Source organism: Nyctibius grandis, chromosome 13 (assembly GCF_013368605.1).
Source record: "Nyctibius grandis isolate bNycGra1 chromosome 13, bNycGra1.pri, whole genome shotgun sequence".
NCBI lineage: Eukaryota > Metazoa > Chordata > Aves > Nyctibiiformes > Nyctibiidae > Nyctibius > Nyctibius grandis.
Window position 1 is genome coordinate 16,351,034 of NC_090670.1, and position 20,992 is coordinate 16,372,025.

A 20,992-nucleotide genomic window follows, 5' to 3' on the forward strand; every position below is an offset into this window, starting at 1 on the left:
GTGGGGAAGAAGGAGAAGGGGAAGTAACACATTTCCCAACATTTCCAGGTTTACAAAACCTGTACGCTGAGCTGGAGGCTGTTAGGGTTGGCTCAGTCTCAAATGAGGAAAACAGGGAAAAGCATATATATACATGACACGCAAGCAGTTAACCAGCAATTTTTGCAGCTTACTGCTAATGTCTGTGTGTGCTGTCTTTTAGGAAAATGTGAAACTGAATTTTGAAAGGTTGACTGTTGATTAATAAAGGATTTCATAATTACTATTTATATCCCTCGAGCATCACTATTAGAAGCCACTAGAGCTGCCCTGGTCCCCTGTATCACAGACCTGCCATCGCCACTGTGAAAAGCAAGACTCCTGCCTTGCTGGGAACTTGTAATAAGCACTGTCGGTGTTTCCTAGCTGCGAGTTAGCACAAAAACCAATGCTGAGGATTTGTGCACAGAGGAGAGGCTTCTTTTGCATCTGTTGGCCGTGACAGATGAGCTAGCATTGAACATCCTCCCTCTGGTTCAGTGGCGGAGCAGCACGCAGGCGGATAAACCCAGCGCAGAGCAGGAGCTGAGGCGCTGGGACGGGCACGCACCGTTTCTCATTCCGACTGCATTCCAATTACATGGCAATTAGTAGAATACATGTCTGAGAGATGTTTACCTCTCCCCAACCATTTTCTGGTTTGCTCATTGTTCAGGGGGCAATGCATCTCTCTCCGAGCTTCCTTGACTTTTTTATTTGTTAGCCTTAATCAGTTATATAGGATTAGCATATAACTGATTAAGTTATCAGTTATATTAACTTATCAGATAATAACTTAATCAGTTATAGGGTGTTAATCATACCTCTCAGCTGACTAAGCCCGAGGAGCTAGCCTTGTGCCCTTGCCATGAGCCAACATGGTTCTTCATTTCCCTCCATTGTCTCTCCCAGAGGTCAAAAATAGCCGTCTACGAGAAAATGTGGTCGTACATGAAGTCGGCCGAGCCCTCGGTGTTCACCAAGACGACGGCGGACGGGGTGGCGAGGGTGCGGAAGTCGAAGGGGAAGTTCGCCTTCCTGCTGGAGTCGACGATGAATGAGTACATCGAGCAGCGCAAGCCCTGCGACACCATGAAAGTCGGCGGCAACCTGGATTCCAAGGGCTATGGTGTAGCAACCCCCAAAGGCTCAGCATTAAGGTGGGTGGAATAATATAACAATATCCATGTTGTTATAGTATTCCACCTACCCTGATGTATTGTGTTGTCATTTTCTTTCTTGTGGATTTTTGAGGTAACTTTAAAGTTTAAAATCTTCAATATTCCATGGAGTTAACTAAGACGGTAAATTATGGTTTCGTTTATTTAATGCATCCATTTTTTAGTGTTCTCTTCGTGTTGTCCTTTCTGATTGTTTGTTGCTGTTTTAATTTTACAGCTCAATGGCTTTTTCAATTTAAATGGTAAAAGCCGAGTTAACCTGCCATACGTGACGAATGTTAACTGCATGATGTGGTGTTCTTGTTACTTTTTTTCTCAAAGACGATTTCCCCATCCCGCACACTTCAGTTTTGAGCAAATGTTATCCTCCATGCCACCTTCCAATATTTAACCCTGTATTTGCTGTACAGACATTTTGATAGCTCCACGTTCTGTGAAATTTTAGCCAATTTGTCCTCTTGTGCTCCTTTTTTTATACGTTACGATTTCCTAAGCATTTGTGCATTTTTTTCTTACAAGTTATGTTTTATCGTTTCAAGAAATGCTGTTAACCTGGCAGTATTAAAACTGAATGAGCAAGGCCTCTTGGACAAATTGAAAAACAAATGGTGGTACGACAAAGGAGAGTGCGGCAGCGGGGGAGGTGACTCCAAGGTCAGCCTCAATGTCACCACAATCGGGTACCTTAGCAAAGAGTAATCGGCAAGGCTGTTATTTTACTTCTCAAGGAAAAAAAAAAAAAAAACCAAAAAAGAACGCAGATTAAAATCATTTGAATAATTGTGGTGGGGGAAAAAAAAAAGCCATTTGCTTGCCCAGTAGCTCTTTCAAAGAAATGGTCTGATTTAATATTGTCAGCAGGCTTGGTCGAGCTTGGAAACCTTATTTAACTAACAGATAGAAAGTCCGGGATCGGTGGGACCTACGCAGAGCACATCAGTACTTGTAACTGTACGAGAAAACAGTGATCACCTCTGGCTGCCGTACTAAGCCCTGAGGACAAGGTTTCGGTCCTTCTCTGTGATCTAGCTGTGATGTAGAGTGGGTTTTGAGAGGTTTTTTCTTCACCAGGGTCAGCTGTGCCAGCACAGACCTGGAGGCGAGAGGGATCCCTTCACCTTTGCTCTTTTGGGGAGGGGTCCAGTGAACCAGTACTAGCACACGCTGCCTTGCTGGCCTGGACGGGTGCCACCAGAGCCCCCAGGAGGAGCCGGGTCTCTGGAGAGGAGCTGCTTGGGTGGGTGTGTAGCTCAGGGAGAGGAAGGGTGGCTGCTCTTCTAATCGCAGCATGGGAACCAGAGATCAGAGTCAAGCAACGATCATAGCAAAGATACAATGTTAAGCAGAGATGGCAGTCACCCATTGATGGTAAAACTAATGTCTAAGGAGGCAGAGCTTGCAACAGGCGAAGCTGAAACAAGAGAGAAGTTGCTTGCAACAGGGAAGTGTTTTGATGCACTAAACTGCAAATGAATCTTAAGGAAAGAGGTTTTGGTAGTTTTGCCTAGAATATTCAGATGTCACCTTTTATACGCCACTGACCGGTCACTGCACGCACCCGTGGAGCACTGCGGCTGTGTTTGCTGTGCTTTTGAAACAGATGTGGATTAAAATCCTAGCTCCAGTGACAGCAGTGGCAAAGCTGTCCCTGCCCTCTGCTGAGCTGAGGCTTCCCCCAGTCTTTCAGGCAGCCTCTACGGTAGCGAGACTCTCAGAGTTACTTTAATGAGCTTGTGTGTTGCAGAAGTTAACTAGTGTGCTTTCATATTGCCACCCTTACCCTGTAAAACTGGCAATTTCTGCAGTCTTTAACCTGGTGAGGAGAAGCTGGGTACTATTGGTCACCTTGGATACAGAAATTACCAAGAAAATTAATTTAAAATACATTGTTATACTGAAAAGTACCGAGATTAATTTTCGTAGTGACACTCTCCTACAGCTAGTAAAACCAGTTCCTTAAGGAACAATAACTCCTAATCTCTCTTATAAAAATGCTTCAGCTTTGGTCCAAAATCAATAACAACAGTATTTTAAGTAAACTGCAGTTTCGGACAATTACTGCAAAGTACTGCTGCATTCTATTAGTAAGAGTTGCTTACAGTTGGCTCCGTAGGAGATTACTGAGCTGCTGATCTCTGATGTTAGCAAAAGCCATAAAGGAAGGAAAAGCTCTCAAATTCAGGTTTGTTCACTAACTGGAGCTCTGCAGTGCTCAGCAGCAGCCTGGAGACGAGCGTGAGCTTTTTTATGCCTTTTAGCTCTGCTGCTCATCCTTCACGCAACATTTTTCTATAATGTTACACTTGCCAGTATATTAAATTTTTAATATTCTCCTGGGATCCAGCACTGCATTGTCTAATGCTGCCTCCGTGAAAGAAAACTCTTTGTACAAAGCAGTTCAATGAACTTCATTGCTTCGAGTTCATTGAATTAAATGCAGCCAACTAATGCTTACAGCCCTAAGGCAGCTAAAAAGGGTTTTTAAAATGGTCATAATTAGGGCAAGGCCATCCTTCTATTTTTGCTTGTACTGAAAGACCTTGTACAAGGAGCGATACCATCCGTTAGCAAGCAGTCGGCCCTGGTCAGTGGATGTTGAGAGTGGAGTCAGGTGTGCCGCGATGCCGTGGATAGGTGTGCAGGGAAGGAAGGGGAGCAGGCACGGCGACACGTGTTTGGCTGTTTTAATCCGTGTGTCACAAAGCGCTGTCTTTCCGCAGTTCGTCACAGCCCGCTGTGATGAAGGACTGCTTGTTTGTTTGAGCTACGGACGCTGGCTCCCGGGGGCATGGCTCGGCTGGCAGAATCCCCAGGGAGCACAACGTGGGTTGGCGAGCTCCTCCTCGGGGAGAAAATCCCGCAGAAGACTAAGCCAGGGGAGACGGGGAAGGGTTAGTTGATGTTTCTAGAGATGTCGTAAATCAAAGGGCTTTTTCGTTAGGAAGTGGCTTTTCTTTTGAGGCAGCATTTCGTGGGAGCGGAGTGCTGCAGGCTGCGGTGCCGCGGCGTGGCGGCACAAGCAGATGCCTTCCCGGCTGGTAACATCGAGCTCAGGCTGTGCCCCAGCCCCACGGGAGCCCCGCCGCCCTCTCGGGGAAGGGGAGCACTGGTGCTGACTCTGGGCGCTATGGCCCCGACAGTCTCGCTGGCCTCTCTCTCCTCCTCTCTGTCCTCCCACCAGAAGCCTGAGTTGCCCTCATCATCTCATCCCATCTCTCCAGTTAATTGTTTATATGAACACGGCTTCGTTTATAGAGCATTTCAGAGGAGTTGCTTCAAAACTGTTCTTTTTTTCCCTAAAAGGAGGCAATAGCTGGGGGGAATCAGAGAGGCCAGGGTGGTGAAGGTGCCTCGGTGGAGATGCAGCCCTCGCCCGCCGTCACACGGGACGGCACGGGGACCATTGCTCACTCGGGGCAGCTCTCTCTACCGGCTCAGCTGACAGACCCCCTCTCTTAGCTCAGCCAGTAGAGACCCAGGCTTGGGAAATCGCCGCCCCGAGTTTGTAATCAGCCGCTTCCTACCTGCTGCCAACGAGTTGTGCGTGGCTGTGAGTCGTTGCGGGCTGACGGTGCCGGTTTCTCTGTGCCACCCGATGCTCTAGCTTGTGCTGAAAGCCAGAGGTAAGTGTGCAGCCTGTTTCCTTGTGCCAGCGCCCATCGCTGTACCGCAAAGGACCCAGTCGCCCAGAAAATGCCCTCCCGTGCTCATCCTCCCTGCGGTTTAGCATGCGGTTTGCCTGTGCTTGGAGATGAGTGAGTCCGAGTTGTGAGCCCACCTCTTGTTATCGTATCTTCATTGCCATTGGAAAATTAAACGGTGACTTCAAATTTCACAAGGATTTTGAGTCTTGCAGCAGGAAAATGAAAAGGTATTCCATTGACTTTCTGCAAGTTTTTTCATCTGTTCAGTTACACAGACCGTAAGGTTAGTCCTGTGAGCATCCCATACTCCTGGGGTCCACTTATAATTTAGGACTAAAGAGATTGTGTTGTTTTAATGAGATCATTTTAAAGGCCTCAGCTGACATATGTCTCATTTGCAGTGCTACCAGTATATGCCAGCGCTGGCATGGAGCAGAGGGTGCTGGTCTGCCCTGCAGTATCTTGGCTGTCGGTACTGCCCTGGCGAAGGGGGTTACCCCATTTCCATAGTGGTCCTTATTTAGGAAGTCCGAAGGGGAACATGCTCCATCCCTACGTAATTTGTCTGTGATGCATGTCAGTACGTGTGGGCTGCCTTGGCTGGTGCAGACATCCTGGTATGTGCATCACAATTTGTTCACTTAGCTCTCCTAAATGAGCGTGAATTTAGTTTCATCTGTTGGATTCGTGGCAAAATTATACCGTCTTCAAGTTCTCTTCTGCGTGTGAGCTGAGTTCTCAATCGTGAGATAATGCTAAATAGCAGTTATAAAAAACCCATATTCCAGGAAATATGTTACAGTGTATTATGAGTTTGGAAACTAATTATTTTGTTTATTACACAATCCTATCATCTCAGAGCTGAGTGATGGCTGAATAGGAATTTAACAAGAAATAGACAAAAGGGGATGCAGACGGCAGTAGCAGGCTGAGTGACTTAAGTGAAACCAATTATTCAGTTGCATAGGAACAATTTTCTGCTAAGATAAATTTCTACAGTTCTGCTGTTGATACATTTCTTGTATTCTTATACCTTCACGGTAACACTTAATGACAACCAACACAGAGGGAAATTGTTTGAATGCAGCATCTCACCAACTTCCCATGCCAAGATTCCTTGCTAATTATTTGACTTAATTTCTTTAATATATTCTTTTTTAGGCTGATATCTCTTTTGGATTACATCTGTGAAATGACATGCCATGTCATACTGCTTCGTTTTTCTGCTGTTTCTTTTTAATTGTAGGATTACTTTTCCGGTGTGCTAGTTGAGTTCTGCCCTCGGAGCCACGCTCCATAAAGCATCACAGTCCCAGGCCTTTCCAAGCTGTGAGTCTGGCCATTAGCAGATGGGATTTGTTCCCCCATTTCTCTGTGCTGCTTTGCTTTGATACATTTTCAGCACAGCCGGTAGCATTTGCAGCATAATTTTTTTAAAGTGGCATATTTTTAGAAGAAATCTGTTACGCATTATTTTAGATGGTACCTGACATCTAAAGAGCACCGTTGCCAAACGTGTTGTGCTTTAAAGAGAACATTTGGCGAAATGGCCATCTTAAAAAGATGCAGCACAATTTATTTGAGCAATTTGTTTGAAATTATGTTCATCAGCATGAATTTACTTGCCACCCATTCTATAGGCCTGGGTTATGAGCTGGAAAGAGATAAAATGGCTGGTCAGAGCCAGCGATAGTAGCACAGAGCTAATTCATGCTCAGAGCTAGACAAGTAATATAAAATCATTGCATTGTGCAAATTAGTGACGAAGCAAAAGAATACTTTAAAAGGAAGACATCAAAATATTTGTTTAATTGACAGCTATTACTTTATAGCATATTAGGAAAGAATATGGTGTATGTTTTGTGGCAGTAGTGAAGTCTTAATGCTGTAGGAGTTCATCGGAGCATCTTGCTCAGAGCATTGCCGAGGGCAGAGAGCCTGCTCGGGTTCGCAGAAATGTCTGTGCTGTTGTGCAGATCTTTTGAGGGTATTTTCCTGGGAATGTAACTGGGAGACTCAGAACGAGAATTTGGTTGCCCAGGCTGGGAAGGAGCTGGTGGAGCCAGGGCTGGCACCTAAGAACTGGGAACCGTTTTGTTTTGCCTGTATAACCTTTAGCACCATAAAGACTCGCTTTGCTGCCGTGACGAAGCTGGACCTGAGTGCTCAAGGAACCGTGGTTGTGCAGCGTTAACCGCGGCAGAGCCGGGCCTCGTGCGGCGATGCTGCGTCCTGCCTGTATGGCCGCAAGAAATCTTACAGAGAGACTTGTGACTCCTGCGCTCATTTTGATAATACCTGTGGCGCTCAGCAGTTAATTTCCATAAATTGCTTGCATGAGTCAATTTATCCTGCATTGTAAGCATCAGTGTGGGAAAAGCCGAGGCAGAGCTCCTTGGGACTGGAAAAGGAACAAGGAAAAGCAGCAGCTCGGAGTGGGGCTCCAGCAGCAGGAGCAGGGCCCTTCCTTTGAACATCTCCCTGGGGGTCTGGGCTTGGCTCTTCCCTCTTCAATGATAACTGCTGTCACTTAACATACAAAGGGAAAAGTAAATGCCTTTCTTCTTCTTCTTCAAAGTAATTCTAATGTTTCAGCATTGAGCTCACATGGACACAGGCGCTTGTGCTGCTCTGGTGGATTGCTCTGCGCTCGCCGGCACTGTAATCACGGGTCAGACACCTCGCTTTACACGAGCGATGTAGCTGTGCTTTGAACGTCTTGTGTAGCCTTTGGACTAAACAGCACCTACATGCAGCCTGCTGAGGAGCCCGAGAGCAAGAGTCGCAGAAGAAGCTGTCCCAAGAGGAAAAGAAATCATAGAAGACGGGGGGAAAAATGGATGTGTCTAGAGGCAAGAGCAAGAGAAGGTGAGGGGATAGCCCACACGCAAGGTAAGTTGAGTCTCTTGCTCGTATCCATCCAGGGTAGAAGGGATCCAGGCAATGACAGGAAAGGTCCACGTTGCTGTTTCAGATGATGTAGGTTTGAGCATGACATTAAGCATCTGCCCTCCCTGGTCGGGTAGCTCCTGCTCCCACCCCCTCACCACATCTGTACCTCAAGTCTCGGGCACTGCTGTAAATGAACTGCAAGGACTTGTTATGGCTCGCGTTTCCTAATCCAATAGGCATGTATTATTGCATTAGCACTTGGCACTTCTATTAAATTATGATCCTGTTAGTCCAGAGCTTAATTTGTTTGAGCTACATTTATGAAACATATAAATATACTTTCCTAGAGATGGTTGCTGCTGCCAAACGCAGGCTGCAAACTCCCTGCAAGGAGTGGAGGAACTTGCAGTCTCAGCTGGTAACATGTGGCTCCGTGTGGGTGTATTCAGAGTGTGTGTAGGTGTTACAATGGCATCGTGCATCTGTGTGTGTCTTCCATGTCACAGCAAATACAGCATCACTTAAAACACCTGAATTTAAAACGCATACCTGGTTACTGCAAGGAAAAACCCCACAGATTCCACAAGGATACAGTGGTTGCACCAACCTGCGTCTAAAAAAAAAAGGCAAGAAACCTTGAACTGACCAAAAGAGCACTATTTATGGAAAAACACAGTAACGAAGACTAGAACAAAGTTCTGTTACGGAGAACTATTGCAGCCAGTAAATACTCAGCAGTAACTAAAAAAGCCCATCCCCTGACAGATCATTTGTGTAGCGTTCAAATGGCCGTGGCAAAACCTGTGTTCAGCGCCCTTTGCAAAGCCTGTCGTTTGCTGGCCGTTGCCATCAGAGCAGAACCGAAAACCACTGTGCCTGTGCAGGGGTCACTCGTGCCCTTTGGACAGAAGCCACCCTCGAAGGCTGACCCACCGCATCAGTCTGGCAGGAGAAGCCACTGCTGGTCTCCGTGTCCTGCAGTTGCTGGCTCCGGTGCTGGCAATAGCACAGCACCAACAAATGTTATGAACTATCTTGTGTACTATAAGATTTTTGTCATCCCATGACGCCGTTCAGTACCAAAAGGCACAAAAGAGGCAAAATGCGCAGTGACCCCCTGAAGGAGGGTCCCAGCCCGGCTGTCGGGGATGGCCACGATGAGCCCACGGCCAGCACAGGCAGCCGGGGAGCTGCAGTCCCGGGGCACTGCCCACCGGCACCCGGGGCCTCGGCACCTTGAGCGAAGGGAAACGCTTCTGGCTCTGCTGTTGAGGAAAAACAATGTCCTTCTGCCAGGGGATTTATCGCTGTGCCCGATGCCTCCGAGCGCTATCCCAGCCATCGACGTGCGGTGTATTTCTTAGGTGGCTGGGGGATATATGAGGCTTGAGGTGCCAAGTTTTAATCTTCTAATTTTGAAAGCTCTTTGTCTTTTCAAACTAGATGGCTTTTGCTTTTATCCCTTCCTCTGCCCACCCATAAAGCATTTCAATCCCTCAGATGTTAAGTCTTGTAGATGTGCAACTGCTGGGAACACAGGGCAGGGAAAAAACGGTGCAGGTCGGAAATGGTAGCAAAGAGCAACCAAGTGTTCATTCCTTAACGAAGAAATGCCCGGTGCTTTTTCCATGAATATTAAATTTTCAATGTGAAATACAGAAGAACACTTTTTGAGACAGAAGGTAACAAATAGGAATAATGAGTGATGGTATGCTTTTATGCCTGTATTTTTAGGGCCCTGTTCCCTCCTGCTTGAAGTACCAGGTAACTCTAGTCTTGAAACAAACATAGTGGGTTTTAATAATGAGCCCATTTCCACCCAAAATCTTCCCCCATCCCTCACACGTGGGTGTGTAGCAAAACATAGAGTTGTGGCAAGGAGACATTGCTAAATTGGTAAATTATGACAGGCAGATAGGTCTGATCTCGGAAAGAGCACAGCACTGGGACAATGCATTCACCTGCAGGTTTTGTATCTAGTCAGAAGTTATTCCAGTAACAAGATCTGACAAAAAGTCCATTCAATAGTTACAGATCAGGCTGGGATTTATAGAGCTTGGGGGAATAAAGTGCCTTATTTGATTTAGATGGGTCTTTAACCTCAAGCAGTGCCCTCTAGAGAATAATGCTGGATTTGGTCTCTCTTCCTGGATTGTTTCTATCTATATTTTAATGATACCAAGGTGGTTGTTAGTGAGATTTTTATGGTGTACCGTCAAATGAAGCAGACTCTGCCCAGGCTTGATTCCTGCGTTTGTCAATGCCCTGTGCTGCCGTGCAGGGGGTGTGTGGCTCTGAGGGGTTTCTCTGCGGTGCTGGCTTCGTGGGGCTGAAATCTCGGTGCAAAGCAATGGTGTGGTCGTTCAGGGTCGTTCTCCCTGTCCCCTCTGGATATTTACCTCTCAGAGCACGTTAAAGGTGACACTTCCCACATGTCTGCGGCAAGCTTCACGCTCTGCTTCCCCTGAAGTTAGTGGAGATTTGCCAGCGATACCAGCAGGAACAATTCATGCAGTGTTTTCAGTGGTTTCACCCCACAGGAGTTTAGGAAGCATTTTGAATTAAGAACGTGCTTGTTTCTTTGCGCCTTCGTCCACTTGCCTTTCCTCTGACACTATGAGGTGGATTTGAGAAACCCGAACATTTGATGTGTGAACTCTTTGATGTTACGGCGTTGTTGGTTGGGTCGTGCTGATGTCAGCAATCCCGTGGATGCTCCAGCCAGCAAGGATGGCTTTGGTCATAAGAAACAAGAGAAAACAGTCATAAGAAACCAGAGAAAAATTCCTGCTGCAGAAGTGAGAGTGCTCTAAATACGTCAGATTCCTCAATTAAAGGGATTAGGTAAAAATAACAGGGATTAAAAATAAAACAAGTCAAAACCCACTTTTTAATGTACTAACCAAGGCCTGGTACCACCGTGGACTTTCGCCTTCTTCACGTCACTGGGATTTGGACGGGAGGGTGAAGAGCCCTTTGCAGGGGCTGCAGCTCTTGGTCTGACCGCATGGCTCGGCGAGGGTCACAGGCTGACCCGGAGGGAGGACGTCACCCTTCATTAATCTTGCAGTCTTCAGAGGGACAGGTTTGCCAGAAACCTCCTGTGGCTTTTTGTTGCTCTGGTCACACAAATCAACAATAAACCTGGCCTAGCCAGATGTTAGACCAGATTTACAGCTGTTCTGTGCCCCTGCGGTGTGATGCAGCCGGAGCCCAGGGGTGCCTTTGGCGCTGTGATTTTGCCTCCCATGATGGACCCAAACAGCCAGGGCCAGGGCACATTACAGCCCAAACAGCTCTGCTGTAAGTGCCGCATCCCTCGTGATGGGCGCCTGCATTTCCACAGCGCTGCTCCAGCCAGAGTTATTTGGCATCTGATGTTGTACTGATGGGGAAAAAATGAAAATGGACATCTTAGTGCCCACGCAGGGTTTCACACTGTGGCAGATGCAGTGTCAAGGACATCGGGAACTCATGTCATTGGCCTTCTAGCCAGGCCTGTTTGCCATGGACGGGGCTCCTGTTGGCCGTGTTTACCATATGTTTGGAGCCAGCATCCATCTGCCTCCTGAGGAGGAGCCCCATTGCCACTGGCCTTAAATTTCTTAGCTTCATCACTGAGGGAGCTCTCTGTCCCTGGGTGAGATGGCACACATCCCTCCCCAGTGCCGCTGGGGACGCAGACGACCTGCGTACGTAGCACTGCAAGAGCCACCAAGCCCTCCTGCGCAGGGACTGCTCGTAAGGGCAGTGGAGCTGTTGTGGTTGGAGCTCTTGCCTGGTGGTTGGCATCCTCCTGAGCCGGCCAGGCAGCTGTCCGCAGCTGTTCTACAGCTTGTTCTCCGCTATCCTGAGTCTCAGCCCCGGGCATGAGATAGGATGTTTTCAAGACTAGAGGAGCTCTCACTGCTGATGTTATTCTGGTCTTCCTTCAAGCTCATGGGTGATTTCTTCACCCTCTACCCCCCCAAAAAGCGACATTTGGACTCTCAAGATGCTGCAAGCAACAGTGCTGAGAAAATGTCACCCTATACCCTGTGCACCAAATACTCCACAAATCATCAGAAACCAGCTAACGATGGGTGGAGGAACACCTGCACCTTGTAAAACCCAGGTGGTGAAAGGTGCCAAGTCAGCCCTTGGGCAGCCCCCTTGCTTGGGAGATTCAGTGCAACCCACACACTACCCACCCCATCTTGCGCAACTCTGAGGAAACCCTTTAATTAGTGCTTCAAGGAGCCTTTACTTGTTACACCTTTTCTTTGCAGCTCCCTTTTCTGAAAGGTTGCATCTAAAAATTCTAAATGAATTCTGAGCAATGGTTCATCTGGTTTGAGGGAAGAGTGTGCTGTCTGCTGTGTTCATTTGCTCTCCTTGGCAATGATCATTTTTGGGTATAACATTTATATTACATCCATTAGAGCATAGAATGGGATGTGAATTATCCAAAGCTGTTCCAATCACCACTTAAATCTTTATTGATTGCAAGTAATAAACATAACTACGGTGTTGCCGAGACTTTATGCCACTCAAACACCGGTTACATGCAGCCGACGAAAGTCTACGGATTATTGGGTGAGATTTTTGAGTCCCAAAGAGACTTTTGCTGCTAAATCTCACCTACAGTGGTCACTGGCTCTTCTCTATATAGCCTGCTGCGACTTGTGAGGACCAACCCAAACACTGGGCTGCAGAGCCACCAGCATCAGTAACATCCCACCGCTCGTTCCTGGAAAACGGCCCTTTCCTGGCAAGGCCAGGATGTTCTTTTCATAAACTAACAGCACTTTGTCCAAGAAGCTGCTCAGACTCTTCTGCACAGTCTGAGTTCAGTCAGGGAAGGGGCTTTGCAGCACCGGCTCATAAACACGATGGCCAGTAACTGGAATCAGATTGCCAAAAGGGCAGCCTGGCCAGCTTTTGCAGTTGGATGTGGGACTTCAGCCTGCTGGGTCTGTTCCATAAGCCAGTAGAAGCTAGAGTGATGGCACTAAATAAAAATCTGTTTTTATGTTATCTACTTTATGTAGGTGCAGGTGGAATCATGAAAATGAACCTAAAAGGTCATTAATCAAATTAAAGACGTGTTATGATTTATAATTCGAGAGGGGCAGAAGTTATATATTCTAACATTTGGGACTAATAAAGAACTTTCTTTGATGATTAATTTACTTTTCTTCTGCTTCAAACTCCTTCTGGCCAGAAGGAAATATTATAATGCCACCAGTTTTCTCAATGGAGATAAAAATTACTGCAACTAACCTGAAAGTGGTGCTGCGGCAAGAGGAGGCAGGGCAAGAAATCCCTCAGAGAGGGTGAGGGTGTCTCGAAGAGAAGTAAGAAGAGAGAGTAGATAGGCTCTGCGTCATCATGTTCCCTCTTTTCTGTATTAATGGAAAATAGATAATAATGAATTAGAAATGTAATAGATGCTCTACGAGGAGCATATAGCAGCTCTTTCTTCTGAGCGATGATCTCACATGTCAGCGTGGGAACATGCTCAGCCTGGAAGTGATGCTGTATTTTATGCAAGATCACCTTCAGGACAAAGACGTGCTGTAGTGATTCTTGAATTTAGGGGGAGAGGTGGCCAGGATTTTTAAACTGAACCCGAAGCTTTGGGGACCTAGTTCAGGGGTGTGATTTTAATGAGTGAGTTCACTCTGTCAGCATCGTCCTGTCACCTGAGGCCACCAGCACCAAGGGGTGCAGCAGGACTTTGGGGGCTGGTGTCCTGAGCCAAGAGGGGCTGAACTGCAGCAGGGAGGAGGCCCCAGGGCCACACAGCGAAGGGAAGGGGAGGTTCCCTTTGAGATGGTGCCACGTTGCGTTTAGAAAAAGACTGGCACAGCTTGTTTTCTAGCAGTAACTGATGGCTGAAGAGGGAAGGTAATGCTGCTGGCACCCGAGCAGGGTCTCCTAACAGCGGAGCAGAGAAACCGAACTGCTGAAACACTGATAAACCCCACCTCTCTCCTAGGTCTAGAATCATGTTTGCAGCAGGCTCTGATAAAGTAAAGCCTGTGAGAATAGATGGGCACCAGTCTTCTTCTGAAGTCATGCCTCTCTTAAATAAATCAGCCATAGCAAATGGCTTAATTTGCCATTGGGGGCAATACTGTTCGGTATGAGGCTTCTGGTGCCATTTCTCTAGACTCGTGTCTTCCAGTCATTTGTAGATGTCAGTAGAAAAAAAATCTTAGAAGGGTTTGGTAAAGCTGCTCAACAGATCCAACCTCAAGTGGTTAAGCCTGGATTAGCCAAACCTACTACACCTGGATGAAAAGCACAAGCAAGCAAAGAAAAAAAGTCATTCAGTTATGGTGAGGAAGAAAAACACTGCAAGTTTCTGCCCAAGAATGCCGTGTTGTGACATTGGAAACGCTGACACCCCGATCCTGATTGCCTCCGCTCCTCTTCTTGGGTGTACGGAGCGCAACGAGAGAGCACAAGCTCTCAAACCTCTGGACATTTTACTTTGGTAAAAGCAGCCAAACTAATAGAGAGAGATGGTCTGGAAACGACATGGGGGGAGATGAAGAAGAATTACTGCCTTTTCTAGCACGTTGAGAGGGCTGCCTCGCTCAGGTACGCATTGCTCAGCAAAACAGCAGAGCCAAGGGAGGCCAGGAGCTCGCTCGGGCAACCCTCCAGGTCATCTGCTGCTGGGGGAACGGGACGGGCTAAGGCAGGGGAGGACAAGCACCAGCTACTGCTTCATGTCCGACTTTGCTCCCCTGGTCCCTCCTTACATGACCAGCCACCCGCAGTCAGCCCCCAGGCAGGCAGACGCCTTACAGCCCCCCAGCACAGGAGCACCCCGGCACGGCGACGGCTCCGCCGGCAAAGGGTCCGTGGGCCTGAAGGACACGGCGGCTCCTCAGTGCTCGTCTGCCTGTCCCGTTCTGCCCCTAGTGCTGGGACAGACGGACGGAGCAAATCACCTCTTCCCTACGCGGGCTGAGGCCTTGCGGTACCTCACCTGACAAATAGGGCCGTGACAAACTACAGCGAAAACCCCAGTTCAGACAAATTCCCATCTGTTTAGTTAAGATAATTTTAGTTTACTACTTTTTTTTTTTTTGGCAGTTGCGTGCGTGCAATTAACTGCAATCTTGGCTTTTTAAAAAAAAAAAAAAGCACCCTAATTAGCATGTTAAGCCTCCTCATTTCCCAATACTGTATAATGTTGTGAAAGCTAATCTATAATGTATTGGATGTTATGCAAATTCTCTGTGCTCCATATGGGGTTTATAAAGGCATGCAAATTAAAAATAGTGTTCGGAATAGGGCTGGGGGGAGGGGAAAATTCGCACAATAAAATATGCGGGTAGGAGAAAAGGTGTTTATAACCTTCTCCCTATTGTTTGTGTATTCTCAGCTGCACAATGCTTTTCAAAGCGGAGAGATGTATTGCATAAAAATCTCTCCAAATTGGGTAGTTTTTAAATGAAATTTAAAATGAGAACGCTGTTCTCTAAGCAATAATCCACACCGCTCCTTCTGCTGGGGCTTGTAACGAGTGGGTAAAGGCGCTCAGCGTTCCCTGACTCGCATTGCAATCGTGTGCGGCTTCTTGTAACGTATTTGCTGGGTGTCACCAGGGGCCTCGTCCCGGCACAGCTGCCCAGGAGGGCCCATGGGGGTGGCTTGGCCAGGACCTGGCCGGTCCCTGTCGGCATAAACCAACGGGGCAGGTGTATTACCTGCAGCACCCAGGGCGTTTGCGGTGCCTGTGGAGTGTGCTTTGATCCCGTTGATGTTTTATAGCCCTACGTATAGGTGGATACAAACGTAGGTGCCATACAGCTGGTTTTTATGATGCCACCAGCTCCGTGCCTGCTGCCAGAGCCGAGCCAGCAAACACGGGCTGTCTCGTGGGGCTTGTCACCGCTGCCCGTCGGCTGTGTCCGGCTGAGTGCGGACAGCCTTCCCTGATTGATACTTAATGAGATTACAGCTGCTGCTTAAAAATAGCCATTTTACAAAAATAAAATCTTGGCTGGTGTCAAGCGGAGCCCTGTGCAGACCAGCGGAGTGGTGCTGCCTCTGCCTGGCCAGCCGGGAAGCTCTGCCAGCACAGGCAGTGCCGGCATCGCTGCCGCCGGGACCAGGGACCAGCGGTTCTCCCCACCTCGATGGCTTTTTCTCTGCCTCGATAACTCCATGCTGGGTCACGTTGGTGCAGCCCGTGGGGCATTCAGCTCAGGAGCTTTTCAACATCAGCCGCCGACAGGTCTCACAGCCATCTCAGAGAGGCAGCTTCTTGGCAGATGAGGGAACAGGGCTTTTCTTCACCATCTGCTCCTTCCAGTATCTGCCTGCCCAGGCATGGCAGGGCTCAGCCGCTCCTGCTGCTCGAGGGCGGTGAGCTCTCCCAGCCCATGGACATTTCCCTAAATGCCGCCATGTCATTAAGCTTGTAATTAAGATAGATTGTGCTGCTCTTTCTCCCGAGTCTCTTTTGCTCTGCAGAGAGTCATGCGCTTTGGGCAGGGGTGGGAGAAAGGCAGGGAGCAGTGAGAGTGAGAAGCGAGGCTGGCAGCGGGGCAGACATGGGCTGAGCTCCTGCGTCCCTTCTGCTGACAGCAGGCATGGATGGACCCACAGCGGGGCATGTTGCAGGGCAGCTGGCACGTGTGTCTGCCTGGAGTTATCCCATGCAAAGTGACACAGCATCATTGAGGAGAAAGACCATCCCTTTCCTCCCCACGGGCTGCACGGCATGGCCATGGAGCAGGGATCAAAGCTGTTCAAGCAGGAGCAGGAACTGAAGATGTCCCTAATGCAGGGAGCTGTCGCATGGAAAGGGGCAGGAAAAAACCTCAAGACATCACACAAGGAGGAAATGGAAATGACAAAACCCAACTGAGGGTCTCTCCAGTGCCACTTCCCCACAGGGAAGCGATGGGCGAGCTCTGGTCCCCCTGGGCTTGTGGGCTTTTGGCAGCACCACAGTCAGCAGCTCCCTTCATCCCGCCAACACTTCTCACCCTGGGCACTTTCAGCCAGCGTTTCCATGTTCGCTAATTTGTTTCGTAAAGGTCTGTATTTGCTTATTTTCTGCTGCAGTTCCCTGGACCAGCGGAGTTTGGGATGCAGCAGCTCCAGGGGAGAGCAGCCACTCGCGCGGTGCCTCTGAGCATGGCCCCTGCAGCAGCAACTGCAGGAGCTGGAGACACCACCGCTAGCCGGGACCAGCCGTGACGCTGGCAAAAGCTCCCAGGACATCCCCCCTGGGGTTTTTTGCTTTACAGATGTGCACACACACACACACACACCCCCCATCCTGGGTGCGGGGGGCTGGAGCCGCAAGCGCGCTGTCACCATATAAGCCCCAGCGGCTGGTTTGCAGGGCTTGCTGTCTGTTAGTGCAATACGAGGGGTCCTGCTAGATCAAACCCACCAGAATCCATAAAGCTACTGTGAATGCCTGTGATTGTGCCAAAGTGGGAAATTGGACTTGCTTTGTTTCTACTACCTGCATTTAACAGTGAGTGCCGATTACTCAAAGCGATATGGGCAGGACCTGGTAATATAGCGTTGCTCTAGCGTTAACTTAAGGGGATGATCCAGTTGCCTGCAGTGTAAAATACTTTGTGGCCAGGAACCCTGCTTTATCGCTTTGTATAGTTTTAAAGTAGTTTAAAGATTGAATAACATAAAATAACATAATATAATGTTATTTATGTTATTTCCCACGTGAAGAACTCCTGTAAACCTTGCAGTATTGAAACTCAGTGAACAAGGCATCTTAGACAAGCTGAAAAACAAATGGTGGTACGATAAGGGTGAATGTGGAGCCAAGGACTCCGGAAGTAAGGTCAGTCGCTGAAGGTCTTTTTGTACTGATTAGCAATCACATTTTGACCCACTGTTTGTTTATACAAAGAATGACTTTCAAAAGTTGATATTTACATTTTGAAGGTTGAAAGAAAAGAATAGAAAAAAATAATTAAGTCTCTGAACATGACAGCATTTTTCTTTTATGCAGTAACAGACTGTAGGTCTAAGTATGTTTTACTATTTGAGTATTTTGCTAGAAAAACGTGGAAAGAGAAGGCCCCCAAAGCCTCCCCAGCTGGTATCTTCATTTAAATGTGCAAGTTTCAGCACAGTCAATGTCTATCATTCAGGCCAGCATCTCTTCTTATTTTTAGTTTTACTGAAAAAAAACATTTTTGTTTCAAAATTGTGACTTAGCTTCTCTACATGTCAGTTTGGGAAACAGCCACATGCTTGCTAAGGGTGGGCGATTTCAGGACAGACCCATGATAAAGAAAAAACGCCCTTCCTGCCCCATTTCCCAGTTCAGTTTGAAATTGGTTTGATTTAGAAAAAAAAAACCTAGAACAACTATTGGTAACTCATTACATAAATACTGTATATTCTTTTTTTATTCAGCTTTGAACCATTTTGCTGCTGTACTGCCCCGTCCCACACCAGCCAGGCTGCAGGGCCAGACAGCCTCCAGCAGCTCCTCATGCAGGACTGCTGTAGATCCCAGTGGAGATCCCACCCCTGAGGTGACAGGTGGATCAACTCAGTAGCTGCACACTTAAATTGCAGGAAATCTTTATTTACACCATTCAGTTAAAAGAAAACACAGAGGATTTTTCTTTTTTTAATGCTCATAGAGCCATTGAGGAGAAAAACCCTGTAGAAGTGCTGGGCTTGTTGGAGTAAAGGACATTTCCAAAGGCACCAAGAGGAGGAGAAATCCAGCTCCAGCTGAAATCAGTCACAGTTGAGTGCCTAACTCCTTGGTGCCTTTGGAAGTGCTCTCTATAAGCATTCAAACAGAAAACTGTAATTTGGGAGCACCCTCTCAGTGTCAGAGGACAATTTCAAGTTCCATTGAAGCCAATCGTAAAAATTCATCGATTTCAGCTGGGCTGGAAGTTGCTTAGGGCAGAACCCTGTAGCTGTTGTATGAGATAAATTTGGGATCATGGGACATCTGAATGCACAGCAGCTGCAGAAGGAAACTGTAGTTGAAAAGAGGTGTAAATGAGTAAAGTCTTTAGTTTAAACGGCAGGCTGTTTGCTGCAACTGTATCTGTCCAAACTGCCTGTGAAACACACAGGTAGATCATCTTTTATTCTGACTAAATTCAAGTTTTGCTCTCCCTGGAGATACTCATAAGCCGAGCTTTGTCAGCAAGTGTCTTCCCTGGGCACAGTCCATTGCTGCAGGTTGCTCTGGCATCTGCCTGTGCGGCTGGGCTGGCATGGCATGGCACGGCGTGGCACGGCGTGGGAGCCCAGCCGGGGCTGTGCCTGCCGGCAGCGATTCCTGCACGCAGCCAGCCGGCCCGCGCAGCAGCAAAAGGGTTGCAGCTCTATTTAATCTGATTACAGAATCCTGTTTTTAAAAAAGCAAGCCTTCTCCCCCACCTGACATGTATTGAAAATAAGCCCTGGCCAGCATTTTTTGTATCACAATGACTGGTTTCACTCAGTAACTCACTCTCCCTCGGTCACCGAAGGTGCTGGTTTAGCTTAGGGCTTTGCTGCTTGACCTTAAAGTAACTGACCAGCTTCCCAGGGTGTTTTTTTTTTCCTTTTCCTAACTAACTGTTGAAAAAAAAGATAAGTTTAGCAGCATCTCAATGATTTTATCTACATTCACCAAAACCAAGTGTGTAGTGGTTTGGGTTTTTCTTTTTCTAGTTTTATAATGGCTTTCTGTAAAACCTGCTGTTTTACACAGCCACTGCCTTCCCCGTCAGAGCTTTCCCGAGGTGCCTTTGCCACCAGAGATGCTCGGCCGTAGACACATTTGCTCTGGCATGTTGAAGTCCTGGGGAAGTCAGTGGCCAAAAAAAATCTCATCGCCTTGGACTCAGCCAGGGTTTAGCCCGCCAAAGGGTGGGAGATGGAGCAGTCACTGCTGCGCAGCCGCGGGCTGCCGGGGACGGGGGGGACAGCACTGACCCATGAGTGGGACACTAAACGCTGTGAGCGTAGTGATTCCAGCTAGGACTAAGTGCCAAGTAGCCTGTTGTCTGTCTGTCTGTCTGCTCCTCACAGCAGAGCTAACGGCGTGGCTCATTTCTCTTAGGACAAGACGAGCGCTCTGAGCCTGAGCAATGTTGCCGGGGTTTTCTATATCCTTGTCGGGGGCCTCGGGCTGGCCATGATGGTGGCACTGATCGAGTTCTGCTACAAGTCTCGGGCCGAGTCCAAGCGAATGAAACTCACCAAGAACACGCAGAACTTCAAACCCGCACCCACCACCAACACCCAGAATTACGCTACGTACAGAGAAGGCTACAACGTGTACGGCACAGAAAGTGTGAAAATCTAGGGGTACGGCTGCGAGCCGGGAGCTAAGGCCCTCTGGGTTTTCTTTCTTCCTTTTTTGTTGTGGGTTTTTTTTTTTTTTAAGCTGAGTGTGATACTTTGGTGTGTGCATCAGTGGAGTCCTGCAAAAGGGCTTTTGAAAAATCATCTGGTGGCAACCTTGGAGTATAAGTGATTTAAACTTAATTAAGTAAGCTTGGTACCATCCTGTGTTACAAACAGTGATAGCTGGCTTCATGCTGAAGAGAGTAACTCCTCTCTCCAGCATTGTGCTAGTTCAGTACATGTAAAAGTATTTTGTTAATTGCTTTAAAAATTACTGCAATCAGAACTCGCATCTCTCTTGTTGGTGACCTCTTCCCCTTTATTTTTCTAAGCTGTAAAAGGGTCAGGTAAGTGCTTTTAGGAAGTCCCCAAAAAACCTACAATAGAACAAAAAAGGTCTACCCTAGAAATCATGATTTCTAAAGCAGGAAAAGTAGAGTTGAATTGCTGAAAAACAACTCTGGAAAAGCCTGGTTAGCGCATTGCCCACAGACTGTGCCTCTCCCCAGGCTGAGCTTCCCTGCCCCTCGCTGCCGGGGAGTGATGAAATCTTTCTGGTTTTATTATAGGTCCTCACCCTGACAGCACGCAAGAGGAGAAGCAGCAGGGAATGTGGCTACTTCATGGATTTGGACCACCTGAGCCAGTCGTACTCTCTCCGAGGTGTCAGGCATGACACGCATTGATGATGGTGCAATGTACTTTTAATAGGAAAAACTGATATTTTTTCCTTCAGTGCCTTATGGAAGACTCTGAGACTCACAACAATGCAAACCATCACTGAAATATTCTTGCTTTGCTTGAAAGAAGAAAAAGTAAAAGAAAAAGTAAGAGAAGAAAAAGGAAAAGAGAAGAAATAAGAAAAAAGGCAAAGAAAAAAGGAAAGGAAAAGCAAAGAAAAGAAAA

At 47.6% G+C, this 20,992-nt stretch overlaps 1 protein-coding gene across 1 annotated transcript in view; it reads left to right on the top strand.

Moving 5' to 3' along the window:
* GRIA3 (glutamate ionotropic receptor AMPA type subunit 3) overlaps positions 1 to 20,770 on the top strand; it is a 149,998-nt gene extending 129,228 nt beyond the window's left edge. Inside the window, exons 13-16 of the mRNA XM_068412032.1 lie at positions 931 to 1,178; positions 1,739 to 1,853; positions 19,800 to 20,047; positions 20,656 to 20,770. Of these exons, the coding sequence (XP_068268133.1) occupies positions 931 to 1,178; positions 1,739 to 1,853; positions 19,800 to 20,045 (609 nt within the window). The 3' untranslated portion in view covers positions 20,046 to 20,047; positions 20,656 to 20,770. The remainder of the gene's footprint in view (positions 1 to 930; positions 1,179 to 1,738; positions 1,854 to 19,799; positions 20,048 to 20,655) is intronic.
* Positions 20,771 to 20,992: the final 222 nt, after the last annotated feature.